General features: G+C 44.7%; 1 protein-coding gene and 1 long non-coding RNA gene across 5 annotated transcripts in view; one reads left to right on the top strand and one right to left on the bottom strand.

Moving 5' to 3' along the window:
- LOC118257055 (uncharacterized) overlaps nucleotides 1-2,572 on the bottom strand; it is a 7,725-nt gene extending 5,153 nt beyond the window's left edge. The window contains exons 1-2 of the long non-coding RNA XR_004781449.2: nucleotides 2,423-2,572; nucleotides 1,100-1,178 (exon numbers count right to left, since the gene is read on the bottom strand). This is a non-coding gene — a long non-coding RNA (uncharacterized LOC118257055). The remainder of the gene's footprint in view (nucleotides 1-1,099; nucleotides 1,179-2,422) is intronic.
- On the top strand, nucleotides 2,160-18,340 carry SEC23B (SEC23 homolog B, COPII coat complex component). 4 transcript variants are annotated; one of them, XM_035564565.2, is made up of 21 exons: nucleotides 2,160-2,306; nucleotides 2,477-2,759; nucleotides 3,782-3,839; nucleotides 4,261-4,347; nucleotides 4,552-4,788; nucleotides 5,164-5,249; nucleotides 6,021-6,165; nucleotides 6,697-6,855; nucleotides 7,677-7,792; nucleotides 8,599-8,722; nucleotides 9,203-9,283; nucleotides 9,619-9,708; nucleotides 10,187-10,293; nucleotides 10,470-10,623; nucleotides 12,003-12,080; nucleotides 12,367-12,528; nucleotides 13,320-13,406; nucleotides 14,806-14,961; nucleotides 15,997-16,062; nucleotides 16,901-17,687; nucleotides 17,928-18,340. In XM_035564565.2, exons 2-20 carry the CDS (start codon nucleotides 2,539-2,541, stop codon nucleotides 16,988-16,990), a joined length of 2,304 nt encoding a protein of 767 aa, XP_035420458.1. In that variant the 5' UTR covers nucleotides 2,160-2,306; nucleotides 2,477-2,538; the 3' UTR covers nucleotides 16,991-17,687; nucleotides 17,928-18,340. The 4 variants fall into 4 exon arrangements, with proteins under 4 accessions (XP_035420458.1, XP_035420464.1, XP_050566017.1 ...); XM_035564571.2 differs by having other exon boundaries at nucleotides 2,162-2,301; nucleotides 2,524-2,759; XM_050710060.1 differs by having other exon boundaries at nucleotides 2,162-2,306; nucleotides 2,524-2,759.
- Nucleotides 18,341-18,448: the final 108 nt, after the last annotated feature.

Here is an 18,448-nt window from a genome sequence, read left to right as displayed (position 1 = left end):
ATCTGATGTCATGCTGAACAATATATAGGGGTGGCTAGCCGGGGTGGGGGGGGCCGGCTGCTCGGGGATAGGCTGGGCATCGGTCAACGGGTGGTGAGCAATTGCATTGTGCATCACTTATTTCGTACACATTATTACTATTAATACTATTATTATTATTATTATTGTTATTATTTTTCCTGTCTTAATAAACTGTCTTTATCTCAACTCACAGGCTTCACTTTCCCGTTTCTCTCCCCCATCCCGGAGAGGGAGGGGGGAGGGTGAGCGAATGGCTGTGTGGTGTTTGGCTGCCAGCCGGGCTAAACCACAACAGTAAAGCAATTTCACTTTCCTATCTGTAAAATAGGAATCTCTGATCTGTCTAAATAAGAATGATCTGTGTCACTATGGATCTTCATGAACCCGTCTGACCTATCAGCCTGTTTAAAAAGAGAATAAATACCAAAAGGTAACATTAATAGTCTTTTTTCCTCCCAGGCTTCCTTCATTTTTTTCCCCTCTACCTGGCAAAGCTATCCCCACTAAAATGTGGTATGAAATGTAAATGTTTTAAGGAAGTCATGCTAGCTGCAGTACTGAACACCAAAACACATCACCAGCAAACCATCTTACACTGGAAAGCACAAGCTGCTTCTTTCTTTATGTTAGCCTCATAACAAGAGAGCACACTTCAGCAGGTACACTCAGCTGATACCTCTCACTGCTGTTGGAGGTGTTACGCGTGATGGTTGTTCATCTGGTGCTGCTCGACCTCCTGTGTTGGGAGAGCTCAGTCCCGTTCCTGTGAGCCCTATGGTGTGCAGTTTGCCAGTGGTAAGCAGCAGTCCCGAGGCAAGTTGGAGGTCACACCCAAATGCCATTTTAACGTGAAATCAAGTGCAGGATTGCTTTTGTTTCCAAGAGAAACATTAACTACAGTGCCAGGCTGTACTGTGAACTGAGAGAAAGTACAGCTGCCAGGTACTGTTTAACGCGCCTAGCCTTCACAGTCCAAAGTTTAAAACAATGACAAGCTTAAAGCTTTGATAATGAAAATTGTAGCTGATTGGCTGTTTGGATTTTTTTTTTCTTAAATTAACTTGCTTACACATCTCACCTTTACTGGAGGTGGAGCGGTGGTTGTTCGTCTGGTGCTGTTCGAGTGCCATCTGCTGTCTCATCCTGGTATGGCTGCCCTGAGACGAGAAAAAAGAAGTCTTAAACCCTGGCTTGCTGTTTTGCCTCTAGAGGCAGAGCAGGTACTGGGGGGGAAAACAACACTGAGTGGGGACAGCTGGGTCTCCTATTACTAATCATAACGTTTCATGATCTGTAACAGGGTGTAGACACCTTAACGCACAGGATCATCTTCCACACCACGCAGAGCCTTTCCTTTTTGCTTCATGTAGCTGGAAACATCTGTCAGGGCGATGGGTGGAGAGGCGTGCAGCTGTGCTGAGCCCAGGGACAAACATGTCCCACAAGGCGTGCCAGGGAGGGTCTCAGCTGCTGCTGAAAACGTTCACTTGCTCCCTCAGGAATTTGATTAGAATAATTTAGGTTGGAAAAGGCTCCTAAGATCATCAAGTCCAGCTGTTAATTACTGTACTTGGTGCTGCTCTGGAGATGTGGTGGGTAGGGATGGGAGGAAGCCGAGTTCAAAGTGCTCTCCTCGGGGTTGTTAAACATGGAACAGATGGAGGCTGATACCCCCCCATCCGTCTATTTTTGAGCTAGCTGATTGCTCCAGGTAACCTGAATGGGAAAATTGTTGCTTGGAGTTCTGGTGGCAGCCTGTGTATAAACACGGGGCTTTAGGATTCTGCTCCGTGTGCCAGCTCACGGTACTTGCTAAGTGCTTTATTTAACCTAACTCTGACACGGTGGGCACAAACCAGCCGTGCAGACAGAAAACAGGAAAAAAACACACCCGTAGCGTGACACCACACGTACGAGTGCGCTACAATACGGAATTTTCGTCATCCCCTCAGCCAGCCCCTTCCTCCTCCGCCCCCCAGCCAACCCCATAGTGCCCATGAGGGAGTCGACGCCGCCTGCCCCATATTTACTAAGGGCGCCCCTTTCCTTCCATTCACCCACTACCCTTAGCCAAGATGGCCTCCTGACGCCGCCGCCGCCACGTTTGGTGTGGTCACCCCTTTTCGGAACGCTGCGGGGGGGGCGGGTGCCCTTAACCAAGATGCCGGCGGGGCGTGCCGGCGCCGCCATCTTGTCTGCGGGCAGGCGGCGTACCGCTGAGCTGGCCTTGCCGGCGGAGCGGGGCCTGCCGGGACCGAGCGGCGGCGGCGGCAGGGAGCGGTGAGGTGCGGGAAGGGTAGGGCAGGGCAGGGCAGGTGGGCGCCGGCCGGGCCCCGGGGGTGGCGGGTGGGCTCCACAGCCTCCTCACGGCGACCCTCCTCGGCCTCGCAACAACACCCACCTCGCATTCGGGCGTTGATTGTCAGATTTTCGTCTTTCTTTGCTGGGTTTGCAGAGGTTTGAGACAACCTGCCTGAACGTGTGCTGCTTCGGTCCTTCCAGAGCTCCTGCAGCCCCATGGCGACCTACCTGGAGTTCATTCAGCAAAATGAGGAGCGTGACGGCGTGCGCTTCAGCTGGAACGTGTGGCCCTCCAGCCGGCTGGAGGCCACGCGCATGGTTGTCCCCCTCGCCTGCCTCCTGACCCCGCTGAAGGAGCGTCCGGACCTGCCGCCTGTGCAGTACGAGCCGGTGCTTTGCAGCAGGCTGACTTGCAAAGCGGTGCTCAACCCGCTCTGGTACGTATTTCTTAGCTGGGGATGTTGAGAGAGACGTTATCCTAATCTCCCTTATTCCCCTTTTTCTTAATCTGGTGCTCGTCAGCTTTCTTCGTTTAGTTGTAGTGAGTATGGTAAAAGCCATGCATGCCTAGCTGGACATGTTAGATGCCAGCTTATTGCTGGAGCTGCCAGAACCTGAGGAGAGAGGATTGTCTTCAGGAGGGCTGTTAAGCTGAAGGTAACGTGGAAACAGCCAATCCCGTTACCATCCCAGAGAATTTTGTGGTGGATGATGAAACATAGAACAAACAAAGATGCTGGTTATACTGATATTGTCCTGTGGGCCGTAATGTTCATTTGGTTTCCTGCTTTATACACATCCTGTTGGTTGTAGGTCATCTCCGATATGAGCATCTAGGTTTTCTTTGCAGTTTTGCTAAGAATTTAAGATGAAATCTTTGTCCCGAAATCATGCGGTGATTGTGCTTACTTGGAGCATAGCATCGGGCTGAGGAAAAAGGAGGGAAACTAGTTAGAGGAAGTAGGAAGAGATCAAGCCTATGAAATAGGAATGTGGCTAGGCTTTACTGCACTAGCAATTATTGTATGTATTGGGCTGAGAAGAGTAAACTCCTTGGTGCAGTTTGTTCTGTGTTTGTACAGGATGTGGGTGAGTGGCTCCTGCTGCTCTGTGACTGGAGCTCTTGTGTACTGCAGCTATACAAACAATAGGATCTCTGAGATAGGGCCAAGCATAGCAAAAGAACAATAAGGTGTAAACTTTTGCCTACCAAAGCCAGAGCTTTGGAGAGCTGTTGGTGGTCCCTCATGCTGACAAGCCTGGAAGCAGCCAGGCTGGCTGAGGAAACAGTCTTTTTGGCATTAGAACAAGAGTCTGAATCGCTATAACCCTGTCATTGGAGCTGTAGTGTCTGGTATTTTGTTTCTTCTTTGGTGCTGTGAAGCAGTGTAGATAACTGTGAAGCTGGGTTGTAAGATTGTTCCTACAGTTATACTAATGCCTCACCTTTTCCCTGCAGCCAAGTTGACTATCGAGCCAAGCTCTGGGCTTGTAACTTCTGTTTTCAGAGAAATCAGGTATGTTGAAAAAAGCCTCAGCCTTCCTATGTTTTCGGTGAGCCGTTTTATTGATGGCCTCCCCTGGCAAAGGATGTTAAAAAGAGCAGAAATTCCGCCTGTCTAGATTTCATCTCTTGGGCTTTTTCCCTTAATGAACCCAGGCCAGAGTACTTGTTAATGAGCCTGTTTTATGTGACACTTTGCCTTTTGCTTACAGTGGGATGAGTAAGTAGCTGTCTGTACTGCTGGCTGCTGTTGTCTGTGCTTAGGAAAGCAGCAATACAGGGCTCTTGTTGTGAATTAATCAGGTTGGCATGGTGGTAGTAAATAAAAAGTTGAATAACCACATCACAAGCAGGGCAGCCTCTGTACTGCAGAGGAGGGCCCTGCATTTCTGCCCGGCAAATTCCTTGTCCTAATTTTTGGTTCTGTTTTTCAGTTCCCTCCAGCCTATGCAGGCATATCTGAAGTCAATCAACCAGCAGAGCTTATGCCTCAGTTTTCAACAATTGAATATATTGTGCAGGTGAGTCATAGGCAAGTTTGCAGCCCCCAGAGCTGTCTTGTTTGTGATATCTTTTGTATGTATTTGTTTTCATTAAGATAATGGAAATAAGTATGACTTATATAAGATGCTTAAGATAGGGCTCGTTTTATTCTTTGACTGGAGTCATGATAAGTGTCATCCAGCATATGTACATGCCTAGTAAACCCATCTCTTTCCACCTAGCGAGGTCCACAGACACCGTTGATCTTCCTGTATGTTGTTGACACGTGCTTGGAAGAGGAGGACTTGCAGGCACTGAAGGAGTCCCTCCAGATGTCCCTGAGTCTGCTGCCTGCTGATGCTCTGGTGGGGCTTATCACTTTTGGCAGAATGGTCCAGGTTCACGAACTGAGCTGTGAAGGGATTTCCAAGAGCTACGTCTTTAGGGGCACAAAAGACCTGACGGCTAAGCAAATACAGGTATGTCCTGCCAACTGTTAGGCCAGTGGCTTGTTCCTGTTAGCTCTGTTGACACCACTGCTGACTTTCAAGCTCTGAGGGAGGAAGGAAGGTTCAGTGCTCTTTGTTATTTGTTATGCCATTACCTTCCCAGTGCCTCTCCTGTCTTTTTGTCATTGCGAATGTTTAGAAGCTTGTCCAAGATAGATCCATCATGGCAAGATACAAAAATTCTATTGATGACTTCCTAATGGGGATGTAAAGATCAGTTATTTCACAGTTTTTAATTTACGTAGTGCCACAGCACTGCAGGCCATGGTCTATATTGCTTGACAACAAATAATGTTTAGCGTTTGAATATTACACCTCCTCTACCTCTTTTTTTCTGTACCGTAGGATATGCTTGGGCTTTCAAGGCCAGCTGTCCCCGTTCAACAAGGAAGACCTCTTCAGACTCAGGAGCAACCTGCTATTTCAAGCAGGTAAGTGCTACATCAACACAGCAGAAGAGCAGGGAAGATGTTTTATGACCCTTTGGGATCACACTTCTAAACCTAGGTTTCTTAAGAGGAATTTTTGTAAGAAGACTTAAATGGTATTGTCTTGTCACAGTTATTTCCCTCCGTCATGGGATATGTATGGATGGGATTTACTAGAGCAATGCTTTATACTTCTGTGGTATCTTGGTTTTGCAGTTGCAAGAATGTAATTGCCATTTGGGCTGGATTTCTACTTAAAAAGTATAAGGTAGCAGTCTTTAGAATGCATGTTGTTCAGGGGTTGTATGTGTTTAGAGCAAGGGTCTTTTGGTTCACCGGCCAACAGGGACCTTGTTTGAGTAACATTTCTACCTGTCACCTTCTATTCCTTGCCTAATCAAGTCCAAAAAAAGATTGGCAGGCAGGCAGTGACCGTGAACAATGAAGCTGTATTTGCCTTTGAACACAGTGTTTTCTTCCTCAGCTCCTCTTTTTCAATGTGTTTTGGTATACAAAATCACCATTGAAGCCCCTTTCTTATGCTTTGTGTGATTTTTGCTTTCTCCTTGGTTCCTGATGACTTGCTTTGGTCAATTCTGTTATTTTGCCCAGGCCTGTTATCTAGGAAAGTTTGTACGTGAAGGAGTGTGCCACATGACTTTTTGCTTCTGATAACTCTGTCTCAGCGCAATTTAAGCGTGCTAGGAACAGAGGCACTTTTCTTCTCTTAAACTGAAAGGATTTGTAAGCAGGAAAACATTTTATTTTTTTCAGGTTTCTGCAGCCAGTTCATAAGATTGACATGAATTTAACAGATCTCCTGGGAGAACTGCAAAGGGACCCGTGGCCAGTGACCCAGGGAAAGAGGCCTTTACGTTCCACTGGAGTAGCTCTTTCGATTGCTGTTGGCTTGTTAGAGGTACTGTAACTGCTGCTGTTTCTCTGAGATGAGCTGTCTTTGCTGAGACATGTGCAGGTCTCAGTCCAGCTTGGTTTGCGTCCCCTTTACATTGGGTGCAGCGGTGCATTTTGTCTCTACTGGCATTTGACAAGAGTTAGCACCAGCTGGTGTAGAGTGGGCTGGGAATTTACATCTAAATGTAAATTACATTACAAAGGATGCAGGTGTTTAAAGGTCTCTGATTCTTGTGCATATGGCCATGTGGAGTTGATTGCATGTACTGGGTTTATCCGAGGGTCATCTGAGATATCTGTAGAAAGAACAGAAACTGCCTACTTCCTGTTGTGAAGCTTCATGTAGCTTGAGCCTAAACCAGAGGGTGCCTGACAGGAAATGCATTGCTGTTTGTCAAGGCTGGCTCTGACAGCGATGGGTTCCTAATGATATTGCAGCAGAGCAAGCAGATGCTTCTCTAAAGAAAGTATTGTCCTTCTTAAACACCCTCTTTCTCTCCCTGCTCTCTAATGTAAGGCCTTATTTTTATTTTAGGGCACGTTTCCAAACACAGGGGCCAGAATAATGCTGTTTACAGGTGGGCCACCAACGCAAGGACCGGGCATGGTGGTGGGAGATGAACTGAAGACACCCATTCGTTCGTGGCATGACATAGAGAAGGACAACGCAAGGTTCATGAAGAAGGCCACCAAAGTAGGTGCTGGTGTCAGCTGGGGGCAAAGGCACACGCAGCAGCTTAGGCTTGTTGCGTGGCATGGTGTGTTTAAAGACAAAAACAGTGTTCTGAGTGTTGGGACATGACACAAACCCATGTAGACAGCTGTCCAGTATCCTTCTTCAGGGAACAAACATCTTACTTTCTTGCTATGGGAACAGTATGTCTGTTATATAACACATACAACATACATATATTTGTATGTGTCCATGAAATGTACGAGTCTTTCTGTGTGTTAAGGTCAAGGGAATGGTGAAAGGGACTTGCTGCTCGTTACTTCTCCAGCCTGGTATTGTGCCTTCTCAGAGAAGTATTTCAGTGTTATTTCCTAGCTGATGGTGGGTGGGGAGCTTTGTATCTTCTTCAGGGAAGAGGGGAAAATAAAGCCTGTTCTCCCAAGAACTGGTAGCTTCCACAAAGGGTCCTTTATCTCTTGACATACAAAAGAACAGTCAAAATTTCAGGCATGAGATGTGCCTGGCAGCTTAGAGGAAGCAGTATCGTACGTGTCCTCTTTACTATCATCTAGAAACCTTTGAATTTCTAGTATGTTATCACTGATAGAGTCCGTGCTTGGATGAGGGTAGCAGTTCATGTCTTCTCTGTACCTGTGACTTGCAATTCAAGCTTATCCAGGGAGGGAGAAGTGTGCTCAGGCAGAGAGCTGTTTACCTTAACAGTGCTGGTATTGGCTTAGTTTGTGCTTTGTGCTTCAATGTGTTGTCCTTGGCTGGAGAGCAGAAGAAACGTTGCCTGATGCAGCATCCTCAACACTGTGTGCGTTGTCTCTTCTCCCCAGCACTATGAGACTCTGGCCAACCGCACTGCAGCCAACGGGCACTGCATCGACATCTACGCCTGCGCCCTGGATCAGACCGGACTGCTGGAGATGAAATGTTGTGCAAACCTCACCGGGTATGTTCACAGCAGGAAACACAAAGGTGGCACCTGCGTTTTTTTGGAGGGGGAAAATGGCTCAGAAAGCAGTTAGTTTGCTATCAAGACGAAAGGGAGAGATTTTTGTCGTTTTATTCTAAACTGTGGTTTGAATTTGCCAGGAGTTATATGGCAAACATCCCCTGATCCCAGTCCACATTTCTGAAGTCTCAGAGTAGCACATGAGTTAACACTGCTGGTAGAAAACTTGATGTCCTGCTTTTGAGAAAGGTATTCTAAAGCATGGTGCAACGTGTCTTTTGCAAATGCCTTTTGCCTCCTTCAAATGCCTTGGCAGGTAACCAGCGTCCTTCACAGAATTGATGGGATGTAGATTCCATGCACTGTGGTGCGTGCATGACTGAAGCACCATCAGAAGAGCAGAGCTTCAGGCACGGAGGGCAGAAGCTTTCTTTGTGTGGGCGAGGTTTTCTCTGCTTAACAGTTCATTTTGCTTTCTCAGGGGAAGTAGGCTGAGCAAAGTTCTCTGGGTTGAGATATTTGTAACCCCTGGAACATGAGCATTTTTAAGGTAGCTGAAGGGATGGCAAGATAAACAGTTGAGAAAGCAAGCTGGCAAAGACAGAGCCTTAGCTTGTCTGGCTTTGGAGGCATTCATTAATCTGTGTTCTCTAATATGAATTCTACCTATGCAAATGCATGCTTTTAAAACAGTTTTTGCCCGTGTTTGCATGCATGAGAGTTGGGGAGGGATGTATCCTTTGTGATTTACTTCTAGTTTCCAATTGTTTCAATTTCTTTTTATCTTTTTATTTTCCTCTTAGAGGGCACATGGTGATGGGAGACTCCTTCAACACTTCTCTCTTCAAGCAGACCTTCCAGCGGGTTTTTAACAAAGGGTTCAATGGGGACTTTCGGATGGCTTTTGGTGCAAGTTTGGAAGTGAAGGTGAGAGTCCAGTTAAATTGGCTGACATTAATGGGAAAATGCAAGTGCTGTTGATTGGAAAAGCTGATTAAGTATCTGTGTTGTAGAATTTTCTGCGTGTTTGAGGTCAGCTGGAGTGCCTGTTTTGGAAGAAGTACCATAACGGATTGAGTGGAGGGATTTTTGTTTGAAAGCTTATTAAATTTTTTTTTCTTTCTTAAAAGTAAAATTCTGAACTTTGCTTTTCCTCACTCAGCAAGTAACATTTCTTACTCTCTCATGGTGACTATGGATATGTCTCCACTGTTAAAATGTGGCCACGTAGGTACTCCTATGTTCACCAGCTGTAGCAGTAGGTGACCTGGGAAGGTACTCAAAGATGCTTTTCCTGGTAGCCATGTACATTCAATTTATGATAAAAGCTGAGCAGCTGATTCAGTCTGCGTATGTTCTGTTCTACTAACTTTTTGTTTTTTGAAAACTTTTTTGACCTTGTTCTAGACCTCTAGGGAGCTGAAAATTGCGGGAGCTATTGGACCATGTGTATCCTTGAATGCTAAAGGACCGTGTGTTTCTGAAAATGTAAGTTTCCAATATGGGAAAAAAACAAAAACAAACATACTGAAGTAGGAAACAGAGTGCAAAATTTCTGGCTAGACCTACAGGTCAGCTAGAATGTGAGAGTTTTCAAGAAGAGCGATTTGGAAACATCCCTAGGAAAAGGCATTTTTTCCTAGATTAAGTTCTTGCACTATAAAATCTTCTTGTAACCACGTGCCCTTCAGTAACTTAATCCATACCCAGAAGATAAGAAATGCAGAAGGACTGCCATGACTTGTATCTCTGATTGGAATTTAACAGCTTGCCTTACCCACTGCCAGAGACAAAAAGGATCTTTTCTCTTCAATTCTATGCAGGAACTTGGAATTGGAGGAACATCTCAATGGAAAATTTGTAGTTTGGATCCCAGCACAACTCTGGCCATTTACTTTGAAGTGGTAAATCAGGTCAGCCCTTGGTTTTCTCTTTTTGGTCTTCATTTTTACAAGCCGAGTAGTTGTAACAGGGCCAGGAAATGAAATGGCGTTGCTTGTGTTGTCGATGGATGGTTGTAAAGTGCCAAAGTAATTTTCTTAGAGGTTGTTTCCATATGCATAAATTGCATGACGTTTTTACTTTGTACAAGAACTGCATTCTTTCTTCTTGTCTTCTTCTGATGGCATTCATTTGCAAAGAAGAAATAGTCTTTTTGCTGTTAGGTGCTCTGGAGAATAAAAGGACAATTGCTTTCAAATTCTTGGAGAATTGATCCTCTAAGTTGTAATATGAGATGGCTCACAAGCAGATGTTTTTCTATTCTCTTGTCCATCTCAAGCTTGAACTTATTCTGTGATTATTCAGTTGATGCCCTGGAGTTGTTCCTGTAGAGTACAGAGCTATGGCAAAGCCAGCCTGTATTGAAGGCTTACCTTATTTCATTTGCAGCACAATGCACCGATTCCTCAGGGAGGCCGAGGGGCAGTGCAGTTTGTCACTCAGTATCAACACTCCAGTACACAGAAACGCATTCATGTCACCACCATAGCCAGAAAGTGAGTATCTCGTGCCAGTTCTTTGGCAGAATGGCAGAAACTTCAGCACAGTCTGTGCTGGAATTGTTTTAGCCTTTTATTGCATGCATCGGCCACAGAGTATTTGGCACAGGGGGAGTAAATCTGGTGTGGGTTTTGCTGAAGATGAATGCACTAACCCTTTACTAATCCTTTAGCTGGGCAGATGCACAGAGTCAACTCCAGCACATAGAAGCTGCGTTTGACCAGGAAGCAGCTGCTGTGCTGATGGCACGACTAGGAGTGTACAGAGCTGAATCTGAGGAGGGACCTGATGTCCTGCGGTGGCTGGACAGGCAGCTGATCAGACTGGTAAGACCAGTAGGCTGCAGTTGAGTGCAGTCTAAATTCAAATAAAAGTGGTCTATTGGAATGAAAACACCATTCTTTTTCCAGGTTGACTTGTTTCATTGTGTTCTGATCACGGTCCCATAGTTGTAGTTTGTGATATTTGGAAGACAATATGATTGGTAAATTTGTGGTGGGTTAGGTAAGCATCCCATTGTGCTGAAGGGGCCAAACCTGAGATGAAAGAAGTGATAGTGGAACCACGATAATGCAGGTGCGAAGGGACCTCTGGAGGTCTCAACACCCTGTTCAAGCAGGGCTAGTTGTGTATTACAGCAGGTTGCTCTGGGTCTTGTTCAGGTGAGTTTTGAAGATCTCCAAGGATGGAGGTTGTCTTGCTTCTTGACAGCCTGTTTCAGTGATTGATCACAGTTACTGTGACTTACTACTTTTTTATTATATGCGGTCAGAATTTCCATTTCTACAGCTACCCATTAGATAGTTGCAGACAGCACAGTATGAGCCCAGATCCCACTTCACTAGGCTGAACAAACTCAGCTTCTTCAGCCTCTGTCCCTGCATTGGGCCCTCCAGCCCCTGACCAGCTTGGTGGCATCTGCGAGGCTCATTTCAGTACGTCCTCTTATGTCTTGCACTGGGAAGCCTCAAACTGGACACAGCATTCAGAAGGGCTCTCACCAGTACAAACTTGAGAGGAGTTGTCACTTCGCAGCTAATGGCATTGTCCTGTGTCCTCATACTGTCTCTTTCTTCAGATTCCACAGGCTTAAGCTGCCTTAAACCAAGTCAGTTCCAGCTTTTTCAGAACACTTGTGCAGATTTGATAGTAACAGTTGTGGCACATCAAAAACTGAAAAAAACAGCCAGCGTCAGATAGGAATTTGAGTACTGAAACACACATGGGCATGCCACATGCTGAAATGTTTGTAGAGTCATTTATAGTTGATAAAGAGGTTTTAAATTGATAAATTTTGGTAAAGATGCTTCTTATTTTCAGTGAAGCAGTTAACGAAATTCCAGTTTGCTGCTGCTCTAGAAGGAAGCAGAATTGATGCTGAAGTGTTTTGTAGTGTACAAAGTAGCTTAAGTGTGATGTAGTATCCCTGATCCAATGGAAAAATGGATGGTACTAGAAGTACTATTTCTTTCATTCTGAGATAACTTTGAATCTAGATTCAAAATTCTAGATTTTTCTTAGTGAGTCATCATTCTCATTCCAGTGAGATACAGAAGTCACTGACGTATGTAACAAATTTAAAGGGTATTCTTATTTTACTTCTTGTTGTTCCATTCATGACTTGGTTGCTCTGTTTAAAACCATGTTATTACTGACGGATGTGTGTGAGGGAGAGATAACCAAATATGCATTTTGCTTCCTACAGTGTCAGAAATTTGGACAATACAACAAAGATGATCCCAACTCCTTCAGATTGTCGGAATCATTTTCTTTGTATCCCCAGGTAAGAATTTATCTTCTTGGAGCTCTGGGAAAAGTGTGCAAGGGTGAGTGAGAGTGATGATAAAGTGTCTAGTACCGTCCCTCAGATTCACGAGGGAAGGAACAGATGCTTTTTGAATTTGGTCGGCTGGTCCTGTGGTTGAGTGCTGCAAATGACTGGTAATGAGGAGTTCACTGGGAGATTTTTTTTCCAAAGAATTTGTTGTTCACATATACAAATTTCTGAGTACAGAGCTTTCAGCGTAACCTTACTGACACTTCTCTTCTTGCTCATCTTTCTGTTGCAGTTCATGTTCCATTTGCGACGCTCCCCATTCCTGCAGGTCTTCAATAACAGTCCAGATGAATCTTCTTATTACCGTCACCACTTTGCTAGGCAAGATTTGACCCAGTCTCTCATTATGATCCAGCCTATCCTTTATGCTTATTCTTTCCATGGACCTCCTGAGGTAAGCCTGTCTTTAACAGAAAGAGGTGGATCAAACCACGATAACAAGCATTCAGTCAGAATAACAATAGTTCGTCAAAAAAGCATGTGTATTTTTTAATCGAGGTAATTACTAGGGGATGACTTGGGATGATGTAAAATATACATTATATTTTCAGTCGGCTTTCTTTCAGTATGTAAATCATACTTTCAGTAGGCTTTTAAAACGCATACACAGCAAAGAAAAACCACCAAAAACCGAACACCTGGTGAATCTTGAAGCTCTCGGTAGCGCTTCCGTTTGTCTGCCAGAGGCTGCCTCCTCTACTGTGTAAGTCAGCAAGCTTCAGCCTTGCAGGTCATAATCTCTCACCAGCTGCTTGTTTTCAGCTGTTTACGCAGCACTGTTGAACTGCTGGACAAACTCTGACAGCGACCATGAGTGGAGTGTGTCTGGCAGGAAAAGAAATACAGAAGCTGCAGGAGTAACATTTTAAAACATTCTTGGCAGCATTTGCCAGAGTCCCTGTATTTTTTTTTTTTTGAAACTTTTGCTCAAGATCACTTCAAACTAAATTTGATAGCCATAGAAATTGCTTTCACATGCATTTCATAAAGTAGCTGAGGACCTGCTGCTCCATTCAGTGATGCCCCAGGAGGCTGATGGTGCTCTGCAAGGCATTCTCATGGGCTGAGCAGCCCTCGACAGTCTCCTCTGTACACGCGTGGCTGAGCAAACTGTTCCCCCCCAGCTGTGCAGGTTAATACAGTTCTGAGGGCGCCGTAGCGACTGACCTTCTTTGTTTTCTGCAGCCGGTGCTTTTGGACAGCAGCAGTATTCTTCCTGACAGAATCCTACTGATGGATACTTTCTTCCAGATAGTTATTTACCTTGGTGAGGTACGGTGAAATGCATTCTTGCTCTCTGTTTGCACTCTTCCTCCTGCCATGCAGGCAAACAATGTCACTGTTAGTACAAAATGAACTGCTTTGCTAGCGTAACAACAGCATATACATGTTGCCAGTTGTAATGCACAAAAACCCTACAGGAGTAGCTAAGGGTGTGTTCTGCAGTGAGCAATGGCTATCATGTTAGCTTGGTAACGCAGGTGAACTCTTCTTGCCGTGCCTGGAAAAGGCCAGAGAAGGATGAAACTCAGCAGGGCAGAGGGAGCTGCAGTTTGTTTTGTCAGATACGCGACATAGTTGGTTACTGGGTTTTGACACTAAAATACTGCTACTCTGAAAGAAGTCAGTTATGAATTTTGCCAGTTTCTGCTTGTAAATATTGGATGTTCTCGAGGTTTGCTCCTGTATTCCTTCCATCATCACTGACATAAGCACTTAGGTGCAGGCTACTTCTGAACCTTCAGACCAATATCCAAAGCTGGCTTGTTCTCCTCTTCTTTCTCTGGCAATGTCCCTTTTATTTTATGCCTTTTTAACTCCCCTCATATCCTTTCAGTCCTGCCGGGGGAGTAGTCCACATGCAGTTTCTTTTACCTAAACATGAAATCGAATTGGAATTTAAATGAACTCATCTTGGTTTACGGTCAAACGTTCCTATTAGTGAATTTTTTTGGAGGTGTCTTAACTCTTCCCTTCATTTTTGAACTGAGCTATTGATATTTAATGACTGTTATTAGAATGCTTAAATTTTGGTACGATAGCTTGCAGCAGCTCCATTATTGGCTCCCAACATTCCTCCACGTAGTGTATGTTCTCTCTGAGAAGAGATCAGGGATATGTGTGACGTGATCAGGAGTTGAATGGTGGAGTCAACAACGATAAATCTTCCGAAGTTACCTTAACCAGTGTCTCCATATCTCAACTGTTGCAAAGTAACACACTCAGCAGCTGGGTAAAATTAGACAAAGGAAGAGTGAGGTGTGTGATCTGCCTATGTACGGAGCAATTGTCAGTTACCAGTGTCACTTGAAAATAGTGTAGTACCATGGCTGCTCCATTTAAGTCAAATTTGAGTCAAATTCAAAATGTCAGTGATTTTATAGCTGCTTGGTACTTTTATGTCAATGCAGGCTGAAACATAATGCCTTGAAGTTTTCTTTGAACAAATTGTTCTTGTATTGCACAGACTGCTACCCAATTTTGTGTTGAGTGCCTTTTCTTAAATTAAGGGACAGAAACTAAATATTATTGACAGAACAGTGAAAGCTTGTTTGTCCTGTGTTCCGTAAGCAGAAGCATGTGTAATGTTCTACTGCCTGAAGAAGCCCCAGTTAAAAAGGGGAGGCTTGTAGACATCTCTACCACTTTTTAATTTCTTCCCTGTCAATAGACTATTGCACAGTGGCAGAAAGCTGGTTACCAAGACATGCCTGAATATGAAAACTTCAAGCACCTACTGCAAGCCCCACTGGATGATGCCCAGGAAATCTTGCAGACTAGATTCCCAATGCCACGTTACATCCACACAGAACACGGGGGCAGTCAGGTAAGGAGATTTATTCAGGAACTCTTTCTGTTGAATAAAGCAAATACCTGTCTTTTCCTGCTTTACAAAAGGGGTGGTTTTGTAAGTTAAATACAGTGATAATTTAGCCTTTAAAAGTACAGAGCTTATATATTTTCTCATGAGCTCTTACTGCCACTTTTTTCCTTTAATAAGCCAGTCACTCTCTGGATATGCTTTTGAAATCTGAGGATGGAAGGTGGGGGGAAAAAAAGCTTAAATATATTTATTTATTCCCCAAAGAAAAAGTGGGAAATCAGTGACTTGGCTCTGTATCTAAACTTACTCAAGACAGGGAGTGCGGTTAGTTTGCCATGACCATAAGTCACACTGAATGATTGAACATCTGTTCCTTTATTCTTGGATGCCAGATGAGGATATAAAATAGTTCCTATTTTTGTTCTTTCTGGAATTGCAGTAGTTCAGTGCTTGTCTCTGGCTGCGTTGTTGTCTGTAGGAGTGAAGAGGTAGGAATCGGTAATCCAAACCAGAATTTTGGTGTTAATTTCTGATGATATGAGTGTTACCCTGGTTCTCCATTGACCTCTTTTCTACAGTGCAGATGGGGACTTGCAAGGGATGCAGCTGGTGACGTGGCTGTGTCACGTGGAACCAGAGCTGCCCTGCCAAGCAGGCACCGCTTGCTGCAGCAGAGCTATGTCTCTTGGGCAGACCTTCAAGGTGATGTCCTCCCTTTCGAAATGAAGGTGCCCATAGGGAACTGCCACCACCTGGTGGTAAAGTCCCTTCCCTGCTGTTACTTTGTAGATAATGCAATCAGCAGAACTTGCTGCTCTCTTTTTGAGACAACAGGAAAATGCCCCAAGTTTTAAGTTCAGTAAAATTGTCTATGGAGCAGGGCTATTTCTGAACTTCAAACCTGTTTAAGTTAAACTAGCACATTGCTTGTAAAAGCAGAGGAAAATCACTATTCTTGTAGCTAAGGTGGTAAGTCTTACGAGAGCTGACAAGTCTGCCATTTTGTAAAAACAGTTTTCCCATGTTTTGTTTTAATAGGCCCGGTTCCTCTTGTCTAAAGTGAACCCTTCACAGACCCACAATAACCTCTATGCATGGGGACAGGTAAGCAATGGAAGAGCTGCTTATGTTTGGGAATGCTGTAAAATGTACATCTACATATTTGTCTGCATAGGGGCAGTCCTGCTTCATCACATGGTATTTGGCCACAAACTGGTTATATTTGTCCTGCTCTTACCTAATGGCTGTTTGCAAGACATCTGTGCTTGGATTTGAAAATTTTACAGTGAAAATTTTACAGTACAGTTCTTTGTACTGCAAAGTACAAAGAAGCAAGGTTACTTCTATGCACCAAAGGATTTATGATGGAATTACTAGTTGAAATTGTAATAGCAGTGCTTTTGCCCCTTTGATCTCCCTCTCACGTAGCTACCTGTGTAGGGCACAGACCAGGAGAGTGTATTTGGTGGCTGCTACTGATGGATGCAGCTAAGTTGATACAGGAACTGCTACATGTTCTAGATGACCTGACATAGAAGTTTGTTTTCACCATTTGCTATAACTCTGATGTAAAACCCGTAGGACATAGTGTATTTATTCTTTTGGAAAAAGTAACTAGCATATGGATACATATCTATTTTTTCTGCAAATAACAGGTATTTACATTTCGTATCTTGTTTGTGTAGAGCTTTGGGCAGAAGACTTCCTATTGCTTTAGAAAGAAGAGACGTTTTTGCTGTAGCTGCAGATGGCACTGAAGGATGTTGTCAGTGCTGTAATCAAAGAGTGGTCTCTTTTGAGTAGGTCTGTCCTTTATAAGGAAAAGGTGATTGATTTAATAGGCAATTAGTGTTAGTAGACTGCTGACCTCTGATTTGGTTTCAGTTAGTCCCTGGTGTTAATGTTATTTTAGACTCATTTTTTTTTGTTAACTTGTTTGCAGGAATCAGGAGCTCCAATCCTGACAGATGATGTTAGTCTCCAGGTATTCATGGACCATCTGAAGAAACTGGCAGTTTCAAGTGCATCGTGACTTGGATCTGACAGAAGCAAGAACAGAAGAATTACGTGGATCATGTTGATGACAAAAGTGGAATGATCTATTTACATTTCCTTCTCTTTTAGAATACAGTTTTTAAATATTGAATGAAATAAATATGTGGGGAGAGTTTTGTACTTTGCCCTTTTAGATATTAATTTATTTGTATTCCTTTTTGTCTCTATTGTTTACTCTATCTCTTTCATACTGTAATTAGAGTTAAAGTAGCCCTTAGCACTCTTTACCTTATTTTGTAATGTTCTTTGCTTTTAAAAGGTGTATTTTAGCAACCTGTATTAACGAAAAATAAAACCGGGTAAGGAAGGCATTAATAGCTGGTGCAATCCCCAGCGTGGCTGGACGCACGATGGACTTGGCCTACCTCCTTTCCACTTTTGAAAAATGAAACACTGGGCTGCGTAGAAACTATTAAAATTAACTTCAGTCGCTGTTGCCTAAGCGCTTACTTGGGGAAGGTTTGAGGGAGGGTTTGAGGGCGGGGCGGGGCGGGCCCGGCCGCGTAATGGCGCCGCGCCGCCGTCATGTCCCGCCCCCCGGGGGCGCAGGCGGATGATGGCGGCGAGGGCGGCTGTGTGGAACGCCCGCTGGGCTCTGCTCTACTCGCTGGGCGGCTGGACCGCGCTGGGCGGCATGGTGCACTACAGCTACCACAGCGCCGGGGCTGGGGCCGGTACGGGGACGGGAGGGCTCGCCTGAGGGGCCGGGGGTGCTGAACGTAGACCCCGGCCTCAGGGGATGAGGCAGGGGGGTGTCCGGGGGTGCTGCTGGCTAGCTGTGCCCCCCACCCGAGCTAGGTGCTTGGTGCTCCTGTAGTTCCTCCTCAGCAGGCTGCTGGTAGGAAATAACAGAACCGAAATGTTCACAGCAGTGAAACATTTTAGTACTAAACATTTTTTTTTCCATTCCTTAGAGAATGAAAATCATCCTCCACCAGAGGACTCAGTCTCTCGAGAAGTAGTCGTTACAGATACACCTATAGGATTAAAAATCACAACGGTAACAACGTATAACAAGGACTTTGTGTCTCCTGCTACTCGGCTGCTCAGGCGTGTGAAATCTTTCTTTGACCCTACTGATAGCCCTCCTTCTGAAAAGTGAGTAGTCTGGAAAATTGAACTCTGTGCTGCTGGGGGAGAGCCGGCTTGTCTGAGAAAGTCGTCCTGGAGCATGGCGCCACACCGTCGGTCGAAAACTTTCTCGTCTTGTTGAAACAGCAGCTCCATCACCGAAATCACTTTGCAAAACTTGTAACCTTCTCGTCTGCTGAGATCAATGCTGTATTTGCACTTGTACTCAAATTATTAAACATGAATAGTTATCTAAGAGCGTTGTGAGATGTTAATGAGCCTGTGTGCTGCCTGGTGTCCTGTGCCCAATAGTCTGACCATGTACCTGTTGCAGCTTTTTGTGAAGGTTTCCCAGCTCAGTGGT

Source organism: Cygnus atratus, chromosome 3 (assembly GCF_013377495.2).
Source record: "Cygnus atratus isolate AKBS03 ecotype Queensland, Australia chromosome 3, CAtr_DNAZoo_HiC_assembly, whole genome shotgun sequence".
NCBI classification, from domain to species: Eukaryota; Metazoa; Chordata; class Aves; order Anseriformes; family Anatidae; genus Cygnus; species Cygnus atratus.
The sequence above is the reverse complement of the archived record's forward strand: the minus strand, read 5'-3'. Positions and strand labels throughout refer to the sequence as shown.